Source organism: Chenopodium quinoa, unplaced genomic scaffold, assembly GCF_001683475.1.
Source record: "Chenopodium quinoa cultivar QQ74 unplaced genomic scaffold, ASM168347v1, whole genome shotgun sequence".
Lineage (NCBI taxonomy): Eukaryota > Viridiplantae > Streptophyta > Magnoliopsida > Caryophyllales > Amaranthaceae > Chenopodium > Chenopodium quinoa.
The window spans coordinates 469,128-481,085 of record NW_018743813.1 but is presented as its reverse complement, the minus strand read 5'-3'; the positions used below and the strand labels follow the sequence as shown (position 1 = coordinate 481,085).

Here is an 11,958-nt window from a genome sequence, read left to right as displayed (position 1 = left end):
TAATATTGTTATTATTAGTAATTATAATAATAATATTATTAATTATTTTATTTAATATTATTGCTGGAATTACAGGTTAATATTATTGTTGGAAACAGGGTGTTTTTTTTTAAAAAATATTATTGCACGAAAAATGGAAAAATAAATAAATAAAATAAAATATTGAGTGAAAAGGCACCGGTTAACCTGTTCCAAAACTAGCTGCCGCCAAAAAAAATTAACGCGGGAGATTATTTTAGGTACTGGTTAACCGGTGGCCAAAATAATTAAAGGCACCGGTTTTGAACCGGTGCAAAAAAGGGGGTAATTGGCACCCCCCACATAGAAATCGGTTCAAACCGGTGCCTTAGACCGAGTTTGAACCGCTGCCAATTGCTATTTTTCTACTAGTGATAGTACATGAAATCGGAGCAATTTAAGAGGTGTCGAGACCCGGTGTCAGAAATTCACAGAACACTACGAGATGCATGTCGAGGACATATAATATTATTTCGACCCACATATGACCCTATTCGGCTACATAAAGGTGCCCCGTGAAAGCTTATAGTCAATACAAGAGGCGTGTTTGAAAATGGGTAAATTGGATGCTAAATAGAAAATTGGATGTTTCCATCCACCCAATTGGACACTCATAAGGTATTATGATCCACGGTAACATCTCGACAATTTTATTTCCAGTCCGAAAAAGTCAAAATTTTCTAAAATTGAAGGTTTTATGATCTGGTGTCGAAAAGTCATAAGATAATAGTGGAAACATCCCGAGGTCATATAGTGCCGTCATAAATGTCCGTGGTAAGCTTGAGTTTATGATATTTCTGCAAGTTGTAAACGAGTAAATTGACTGTTTAAAGGCATATTAGATGGTTTTACCCACTCAAATGGACTCTTAGAGTGTATTAGGGTCTACAGTAAGCATCTCGGCAATTTTATTCCGTAACAAAAAAATGTGGAAATTGGTCCAGAATTGAATATATTCACATTATCCGAAAAAGCACATAGATATTGTCTCGTCAAGGGTAGAAGGTGACTATTAGTCATTGCTATAGATAAGCTTATCGAGCAGTTGATTGGTCTATAATGTTCACGCCAAGTAAAAGATGGTCATTTTTGAAGTAGTCCCAAGGGATCTTCATGCTAATATATAGAGATGGCAGTGGATCTTGACCCAACCCGGATCCATGAATCCAGATCCTTTTTTCACGGATATGGGTCTTCAAATTTTAGACCCAACAAGTCGGGTTCCTGCAAGAAAAAACGGATTTGGATCAAGATCAAACACCCATACCCGAATCTCTTTACTCGTTTTTATAATTTTTCTATAAAAATAAATAAATAAATAAGGGCTTGTTTGACATTATTTTTGGTTTTTTAGTTTCCTGTTTTTTTTTTTTAAAACTAAAAACCAAAAACAGGAAACAAGAAAAAGGTGTTTCCACTTTTTTGTTGTCAGTTTTCAAAATTATTATGATTTTAATAAGTTTAAATAATTTTTGATTCATTATGTGACATATATCATATACTTTTATATAGCAAAAAACCAAAAAACAGAAAACCACAGCAATGTCAAACGAACCCTATAAAACTGTTTGTTTCTGTGTTAAAATGTTGATGATGTTCTTATAAAAAAAATGTTGAGGATGTTAGTAGTGATGAATATAAATTTTGGATGTTCATATCGGATACATTATCGTTGTTTTTGCTTGCTCATTATAACATTGTACTTTTTCCATCGTTTATATATATATATATATATATATATATATATATATATATATATATATATATATATATATATATATATATATATATTCAAAAGAGAATTAAAGTGTATAAGCTGGTTGCTTTGTAGTTTTGGATAAGTTGTATAACTTTAATTTAGATTGATCTTAATAAACCCCCGAGAGAAGTTTAAAATACATTTTATAGCCCGAACATTACATTTATTGCAAAAAAATTCAAAACGTACTAAACCCGGACCCGGATCAGTTGGACCCGTCGGATCTGAAACTGGGTCTCCACTTTCCAGACCCGACAGATCCGAGTCGAGTTTGGATCTAATGTAGGAAAACGAATCTGATTCGGGTCCATTTAAACCCGGTTCAAATCCGACCTGTTGTCATCCCTACTATTTTATTAGAGGAGTTAAAGCCTTAGTTTATGTTTGATAATATGATCTTTTATACTTATATTCTTTAATTATGTTGATTAAACATGTTTTTGGGGTTTCAATAATATAAAGATATACGTAGTAATTAGTAGTTTTTTGCCAAAAAAAGAAGTGCAACTCTTATTAAAACACGACCATATTTGATAAGTGTGATACTTATTAAAACACAGAGGGGGTATATATATATAAATAAATAAAAGATGAGGGAGGGAGCATTATATTTGGCCAATAAACCTTCCAACCCTGAACAAATAGAAAAATGTTAATTGTGGTCCACGATAGTAGCCAGAGAAAGTTTAGTTATACCTGATATTGATCAAAATCAGACACTAACAGACTTCTATGGCCACAATCTTCTCAAACCATTTCCATTCAGAAACAATAATTTGTCTTCTAATAATTTATGTCACAAAGCAAATCCGCCCACCTCAGCATAGGTAGTAAAATGAACAGATCGTGAACGATTAAAAAAAAAAAAAAAACCTATAATGTGCCAGGTAATTTTACTTATGCATATCAGGATTTGTTGCATAAACAAATTAGTGCCATGATAAACCAGTTTGTATCACAACCAAGTGATTCGCACATTCTCTCTTCTCTCTAAAGATTATAGCAATCACAGCTTACTTCTTTCCGCCACCAGAAACATTGAACTTGAAAAAGATTATATCACCATCTTGAACCACGTATGTCTTACCCTCCTGTCTATACTTCCCGGCGGCCTGTACCATACCAACAAATTCGAGGCATTAAACTACAAGGAAAAGAAATCCAACAAGGGAGTAGATAGAGCTGCCTACAGCAAAATACAAAGTAAATATTCATCTGTAGGACAAGATAGGAGTTGAACCCCCAAAACACAGCTACATGATGAGCATGAAGAAAGTCCCAACATCCATTTTAAGATTTATAACTGCAATTACATATATTGCTTGATGAAAAGCTCAGGACATGTTGACAACAAAAACATAGATGACAGTTCTGAAGCTTAGAAAATTAGAAAACCTTACAGTATTTCAGAAATTAAAGTGGCTCTACATCACTGAACACATTAATAAAATAATGTAGCTAGCAATGCTAAAATCACCTAGTTAATTGGTGAAAATTTATAGATAATGCATATCTTTTCACTTGTGAATAAATAAAATTGTGATACAAAAACAAGAATAAAAATCAACTTTCCAACTGAGGCAAAAGCCCGAGACCAATATCATCAATACCATATTCTAAAATATGGTAAAAAATCATTGACCTGTCAAATTTTCAATCGAGCCGTGAAAAAGACTCAACAGAAGAAAACCTTCACAATAGTTTTTCAACCACTTTGGATACTGATCATGAATTCTATTCAGTTTTTAAGACCCAAGGAACTCAGCAGATAGCAAGATAATGACTTCAAAACTCAGCCAAATTGTAGCTTATCACATGCAACTTCCAGAGTTTAACTGGACCCCACATCAGAATCTTAGAATAGAGCTCTAAAATCTACATGACTGACATTGATGTCAAGGGTGAAACTGAAAAATAACATAAAATATATATAACAACATAACATCTACATTCAAGATCCACAGTCCCCAAGCATAGTAATGCAAGTAGTGCTTATACCTTTACAGCTGACTCACTGCCAAGTTCCTTTAGATCCTCAAATTTCATGACCTGAATACAGAAAAATACATAATCACTTAATTGAAAAGCCATGCCAAAGTCTCCCATATTTGCAGTGAAAGAGAAAAAGGGGAGGGGAAGAAGGGAGAGGGGGGCGGGGGGGGGGGGGGACAAAACAAAAAAGAACTAACACCTACAAGGAAAGACTAATACAATGGCTTTGGCCATGGTTTATACTAAATGTACCCCACATGAAGGAACCTCTTTATTCAGGAAATGTTTCTTAACTTACACTTTCAATTGTGAAAGGAACAGAATTCCATGATGACAACATAATTGGAGCAACATTTAAGCTAATGAAGATAGGTGAAGTTCTTTTTGCAAGAGAGGAGCTCATAAAAAGATAATTCAACTACGTTCATTTTACTAGGTGACAATCTCTTGAATCCTGAAAAATTAGTAGGAGATGCATATCTATGAGATTTGAGCAGAATGCTAGTTGCCCACCTTTTTATTAATAATTTAAGGGAAAAAAGGCCTAATCAGTAGATTTCTAAGCTTTACTCCAAAAGAAAAGCAAGTGAAAGTTGGTAGCTTAGACATTTAGTCACTGGTGCAGTTTTAGGATTTCCGAAATTCACTTGTTTCCATCTATAGATGTTCCAACTATATACTCTGTATATGTTTTCTTATTCGCACATGTAATCCCTTTTTATATATATCTCTATCTCCTATGGGATCCTATGATACCTTGAATCCCCTACAAGTTGCAGTAGAAATAACAGTGGAAGTACAATATGATGCAAGTCATACTACTTTTGTGCTTAATCAAAAGGGAAACCAAGCGCTTAATATAGTCCAAAAAAAAAAAAAAACACTCAACTATCAGCCTCTAGCCTAAAAAGAGAACATGTAACAGAAACAAATCTAAAATAAACCACCAACTTTAAAATTCAAAGCAGAGAAAGGAATAAAAGTATAAAAATTACATTTCACATAATACTGGAAGTTTTGAGAGTTTTATCTTAGGGTATGCCCAAACACTATTTATGCTTGCACTTTCCCACTTGAAACATTATCCTGATTTTTAGGGTTCAGCCAAATTAGTAATTTTTGCTACCTTTTCGAGTACATGTCCCAGATTTTAGAGTTTTGCTATTCAAACTTTTGAGATATGGTAATATACAAGGCACAAGGATTATCAGACTTCATAGTCCATCATGCAAGTTCAGAACTGCATAAAAGAGTTACCTCAGCACAAATAAATCCTCTCTCAAAATCAGTATGGATTGCCCCCGCAGCTTGAGGAGCCTTTGATTGCCTTCTAATTTGCCAACACTTTACCTGAAATGATATTCAGTCCAATAATTGGAATGAGAATAAATCAAAGCTGTTTTTTACAAAAAAAAAAAAAAAAAAAAAAAAAAATGTTATTTCTTAAAAATCAATTAAAATGAAAGTTCATAAAATGTTTGTACACCATATACATCTAAAGTCAGGAAGTAGAAAGAACAAATCATAGCAAAAGTAATTTGCCACATCATTGTAGTTCGAAATAAAGCTCGTTCTCTTCACTTTTTAAATAATAATCACAGTCTAGTAAAAATAATTTAAGTTCAACCAAAATAAGTCAGTTTAGTAAAAAAAAAAAAAATTAAAATCAATAAAAATCAGTAACTTCAAAGTACAAACAGAATATAATAAATTTGGCTCTATAAGGTGAATATTAAAGGCCTTAGTGTTAAGCACGGAATTAAAAACCAGTAACTCAAAAATATCGTTATGTAACGGGTTTTGGATTCCCTTTAACTGAAACTCCATTATCGATTATCATCATGACATATGAACATCAATCACGTTGCGTTATAATGCTTTTTTAACCGTCGCGTTGGTTTGGCATCCCCATGGTTTTCTGTTTTCTGGTTTTTTGTTTTACAAAATCATATGATATATGTCACATTTTGAATCAAAAATTAGTTAAACTTATTCAAATCCGGATAATATTGAAAAACTAACCGAAGAGAAACAGAAAACAAAAAATAATGTCAAAATACTACTTCTCCCATCCCAAATTACTCGCAACGTTTTGATTTTTTGCATTATTCACACATCTCCCTTTGACCATCTTTTTTAACTATTATATGAAAGTCAATGTAGTCATGTAAGATGTTGTTGGATCTAATTTAATGTTAGTTTTTTAATATAAACTTTTTATAGCTTATATAAGTATATAATAAAAGATATTGACGGTCAATCTTATGCATCGACAAGCATGTCTGAGTAATTATTTCTTGTTCACCAATTATGTTACCCACCCATACTATGATAGATTTGGTTATATCATTTTTACAAAATAGTTTTCAAAATGTACACAACGCCTAAAATCATTAATGTGAACTTTTTCCTTTGCGCTAGCAATGTTCTGTTATATTCATTTGTTACAAACTATCACCATAACAATGTGATCGATCAGCTTTTTTAATATATATACTTTCACCGTTTTTTAATACTTTCAACACACTTTTTCCCAATATGCAAGCAAAGTGGGTCTCATGTGATTTAACACATTTAAAATTGTTAGGTGCATAATTAAGCGGGTGATGAGTGTTAGATAAGGGTAATACTACAACTTTCACCAAAAGAAAAAACTCTCCAATAATAGGGTGTTGCAAACATTGTAACATTTTTATTCTAGTGAAGTGTATTCTTACATGTTAGGGCTAAGTGGCTAACTTACATCACAAATTCTTACATTGTAAAATTCTTATTCTCGTACGTGTTACATTTTTATAGTACTAACATGTCAAGGCTTAATATCAATAGTTCAATAGGAAAGTTCACTAATCACATAACAAATGCAAAGTAAACATAAAATTGAACGTTAGTCTATGCAACGAGACAGTGACATTTGGCATTCGTCAAGTGTTGCGCCTCATTTAGTGACAACTAAAAATTAATATGCGTGTACAAGAAAAATTCAAATAGATTTTTCTAGAATAATTTATAATTTTAGTTTTTTTTTTATATTTAAATATTCATATGCATCGATTGAATAAAATAACTTTTAAATCGTCCTTTGAGTGTCACTTAGAGGCATTCATTACCGGTCTCAATCTAAGCCACATCGAATGGACATGAATCGAAATTTGGATATCATGGGGGTGTTCCCCACTCAGCAATGTGTTGCACTTCATAGACTTATAAGTGATCTGACATCCCAGCATCCAAAGGTGGTGCCAAGTATGCAAAGCTTCATGTATGACAAACTAAAACAAGTAAAGAAGCTAGTTCATGGAAATAATAAGAGTGGTAGGATGCGTTTTGGGACATGGAATATTGGATTTTCATCAAAAGGTTGGTTGAAAGGTTGGTAGAAATAGCAGAGGTTATGAAGCAAACAATTAACATAACGTGACTACAAGAGACCATGTAGATTTCCATGGGGTTATAAGCTTTGGTACTCGGAAAAGGATAAGGGCAGAGCCGCAGAGATGGAGAAGGTATCTTCATCTGGTGTAAGTGTCTAGAAATACTAATCAAATTAAGGAAGATTTTGAATAAGTGGTGGCACAAGATGGACACGTGGGCTAAGGGTGGGTTTGAAAGCATTCATGGAGATTTTGGTTATGAAGATAGGAATGAAGTTAGAAATGATGAATTTTGCATTGGCATATGACTACTATAATGAACACTTTTTTTCAGAAAAAGGAACTCTCACCTAGTGTCTTTGAGGAGTAGGGGAAATAAGTCCAATTAATTTATTTGTAGTAAGAAATGTTTGGAGGAATAGTACTTAAATACCTTTGTATAAGAAGTTAAGAACAATAGTGATATCCATGCCACCTATCGAGGGGTTAAACTAATGAGTCATACTATGAAAATTTGAGAGGAGGTGATCAAACAAAAGTTAAGGAGAAGCATGAGATCTTGAAAAACTAATTGGCTTTATGGGAAAATCGACTATGGAAACAATCCATTTTATTGGAACAGGAAGAATCTACATATGAATTTTATTGATTTGAAGAGAAAACCTATTATAAGGTATTATGTGAGATACTCCTATTATAAGGTATTAAGGGAGATACTTTGTTGGGCTTTAACAAGGAAAGCTGATAGGGTCATAAAAGTACATTATTTTATTTATTCTCATGATTTATATTGACTTTTAATGATTTAAATTTTTATTAAGCAATTTTTCTTCCCGAGACACGAGTTACTACTATTTGATTTATTTGTTTGTAGAAAGGAAGATTACGATATCAAAGTGATATTGTATTACCGCTCGGATTAAACGAAGCAAAGGTGACAAGCCTAATCAACTCACATGTGTATTAACCTAATAATGTTACATTGCATATAGCCAAGTGTAGGCCTTGGAGTACATCAACTGCTTACTAGCTAAAACAAAAGAGGAAAGGTAGCTCATGAACATATCTCTTTCCTGCGGGTAAGCCACAAAGTAAAACCTCCACCGATTTTCGCGGGAATCAAATTATAAAGCAAGAAAAGATAGAGATAGAATCTGAGGATGGGAGCAAAATACTCGGAGGAGCTGAGATGAGTAAAAGGCTTCTTATCTTTCTGTTAGGGGAGCTCTTTGGTAATTCAGTTCGTATTTTTGTGGGTTTAACTTGGGGATGATTTTGAGGCTTATGTTAACTATAAATTTGAGGAATATATTTGAGGGGAAGAGTTGTACCGAGGGAACAAACTGGAGCTAGCAGAGGAAGGAGGGAAGAAGGAATAGATGAATCTGCTTATTGTTCATGGTTGATTCCCCAAAGTTCAACTCTAAAAATTGGTACTGCTAATTTAATAAGTAGCTTATAGCTTTGTGTGTATAACTTCCGTTAACGATTTCGTTTGACAAAGTAGTAGAATTTGCTAAGTTTCTTTCGCCAAGATTTTTTTTATAATGAAGAAAGTTGGCAAAACAAAAAATATATTGTGTTTATTAGATTAAGCAGTTTAGAATAATTGCAATTTGATTATTTTTGGATGATCTACAAAGTTGTTCAGTCTTAATTTTTTATTCTCTCTCTTAATCATATGAGTTATATAATTGTCCACATATGTCACGCTAGATTTTTAGTTATTAGTGGATAGGGAGATATATTAAATGCAGGATTATTATGTTGTGCGGGGATGAATGATGTGATTTTTGAGGATATAACATTTACATCTTGGTTGAGTTGGTAATCTGTTTTGTCATATGATTTATATTTTAGACTGGCCATCTTTAATGTAATTTACTAGTTTGATTGCTAGGACTTTTAACCCAAGGTACGTAATTGTCCTTGTTAATTTCATTTTGTAGCAATTAGGTGTTTAATAGGTGACTAAAGCTTGTTACAATACCTAAGATTATCAACCCATTGAGTTGCACAAGTCCGAGCTTGTGAGATTTGTGGCTTAAGTTAATTAATCCCTTGCGATTAATGCCTTAGTTTTAAAAAGCGCAAGGTGCACCAAGGCGCAAATGGTCCTTGCAGCCTAGGCGCAAGGCAAAGGCGCGCGCCTTTTGTATGCAAGGTGCATGTATTTATATATTTATTTCAAATTATTTTTTTACTTTGATAGCACTTAATACCAATTGAAAAGATTCTTAATAAATTAAGTAATGATATATTTAAAGCTAAGGTAGTCTGAATTTGAAAACATGTCCATCATTCTTCAATTTATAACTTAAATTTTAGTTATTTTCCTTGAGGCGCAAAGGCGCACCTTACCAAAGGCACTTTGAGGCGCACGAGGCGCGCCCCTTTCGTAGGTGACTGAGCCTCACCTAGCTAAAGCCCATTTCCCAGGGAGTGAGGCTTGCCCGAGGCGCGCTTATTAAAACCAAGATTAATGCTGCTATTTAATCGAGTCTAGAAAGCTTGTTCTAGATTATTATTTAGCTAGACAATATATCAAGAGCTTGTTTGGTTTATTTGCAATTAAGGGATGTTTTGTGGTTAACGTTAAGGTATAAATGTTTTATACGGCTCGATGATCGATTAACAATCCAATACTAATGTATGCCTCCCGATTCCCTATCTCATTATTCTTGATTTTGATTTTTTTTAGTATCTCAATTTTATTAGTACTTTATTCATTTTCTATCCTATAGTTTATGTATTAGATCATATCATTATAACTTCAAAACAGAGTTTCTAACTTACCCAAGTGACAATTTGATAACCAATTCCCCGTGGGATCGACCCTAGTTTACCCTACTACATTTTAGGAGGTTTTAGTTAGGTTTATTTTAGGTAGACACGTGACCGTCGTACCAAAAGCATTCCACGGAAATGTATTGATATCTATAAGAGAGCTAGCGCAAGTATGCAGCCCGTTGTTTGGAAAACCTGTGATAATTGGAGTTCATCAAGGTTTTACACTTAGCTCCTTTACTTTTGCCATAGTCATAGACGGAGTTTTATTTCAAGATTATATAACATGATGCATGATGTTTGCTTATGATATTGTGTTAGTTAATGAGACGAAAGAAAGCGTGGAAAGTAAGTTGGAATTGAGGAGACGGACTTTGGAATCTCGTGGCGTGAAAGTAACAGAAGTAAGATGGGGTATTTAGAATGTACATTAGTGAATTGAGAAACAGGAAGGTAAGGGTGATCACCTTAGATGGGATGATTTTACAAGGTTTTCCAATATCTATGATTTATTAATCAAAGGGGTAGAGAATTAGATGAAGATCACACATGATTGTTGGTTAAAGTGGAAAAGTGCTACGAGGTTTTTATGCGATCATGGCATGTATGAGAGATTAAAACGTAAAATATACTAAATAGAAATGTTCTAAAGCATTGTTACATGCATAAGATGAGGTCGAACATTAAAGGCAGTGTCTCAATGTCTCAAACAAGCAAAGATGCGTATGTTGCAATAGATGTGTTGCCATGAAGAAATATTCGGCTAAGGAATGAGATAATAAGGAAGAAAGTAGGGTTACATCAATTGAATACAAGATGAGGGATTATCACACAAGGTGGTTTGGCCATGTGAAACGGAGATCAAGTGAGGCTCTAGTAAGAAGCCCGACAAAGTGACCAAGTGGCAATGTGTTGAGATCGCGAGGGGTAGAGAAAGACTAAAGAAAACTTTAAAAGGGTAATTGAGAATGTTATGAGTCCTCGTAATCAATGGAAATATAATGTAGTATAGGGCACAGTGGAGGGAGAAATACTTGTCGAGGATGTGTCATGGTTTAAATATGTATGTATACTCTCTCCATCCCTTATTTTTAGCTCCACTTTCTTTTCTCTGTTGTCCCTTTTATTTTGTTCGTCTGAAAATGATTTACAACTATTTATGCACATTAAATAATTTTGTAAATTTTACATCATATAATTTGTTTTAAAAAGTACTGTAAAACAAATTCAATTTATGATATTTATTATATTCGATTAAAAGTACTAATTATTATTTCAATCTAATAAATAGAGAAGAAAAAGATATACAAAGAAGGAAAATAGATTTTAATTAAACTTTTTATTTATTTTTTAAAAAAAAAAATTTTAAGAATCAAGATTGTTTTTTTAACCACATAATTAAATCGGTAGAGTATACATTTTCAAACATGAAAAAATGAAAATACATGAAAATTTCTCAACCTAATATGATTATTATGCCAACTTCTTAAGACTCGTATTATTACAGGAAATGCATTATAGGTTATAATTATATACAACTAGCCAGCGTCCAAAACAAGATAGTCACAAGCTGTAAATGTATCATATAAAGCAATATGTGGATAGAAGATGGTTACCTCATCTGGGCCTGCAGTAAAGAAGTAAATCAGATTAATAGCCGTGAACCCAGTCTTAATAATCTTTGGAATAGCACTGCAACAGACCAAATGATCATTCTTAAAATTACCACTTCTACTACAGATTATTAATAATAAAAATAACAATAACAATAATCTCTACCCTTTTAAATTCCACGTGTTACTGTTTCAATTCTACAGTGTAGTGACGTTTTTGCCATTCCTTTTTTTTTCATTTTGTTATTTCCTGTTGATTGACTTGGTCTTCAACAATTATTCATCATTCTTGCTTTTCCCCTTTTCATGCTCAACCATTCATTTCTTCCATTTGCTTTCTCTCTCCTTCGAACCGATTTTCTCACTCAGACTCCATATCTCCTTTCTCACTTCATTTTCTCTCTCTCCACTCTTC

At 33.1% G+C, this 11,958-nt stretch overlaps 1 protein-coding gene across 3 annotated transcripts in view; it reads right to left on the bottom strand.

Annotated features, from left to right (window-relative positions):
- Positions 1 to 2,353: 2,353 nt before the first annotated feature.
- The window catches only part of LOC110685419 (obg-like ATPase 1), a 40,482-nt gene continuing 30,877 nt past the window's right edge, over positions 2,354 to 11,958 (bottom strand). For all 3 annotated transcript variants that reach the window (XM_021861947.1, XM_021861948.1, XM_021861949.1), the window contains exons 10-13: positions 11,547 to 11,622; positions 5,027 to 5,119; positions 3,776 to 3,826; positions 2,354 to 2,889 (exon numbers count right to left, since the gene is read on the bottom strand). In XM_021861947.1, the coding sequence (XP_021717639.1) occupies positions 2,791 to 2,889; positions 3,776 to 3,826; positions 5,027 to 5,119; positions 11,547 to 11,622 (319 nt within the window). In that variant the 3' untranslated portion in view covers positions 2,354 to 2,790. The remainder of the gene's footprint in view (positions 2,890 to 3,775; positions 3,827 to 5,026; positions 5,120 to 11,546; positions 11,623 to 11,958) is intronic.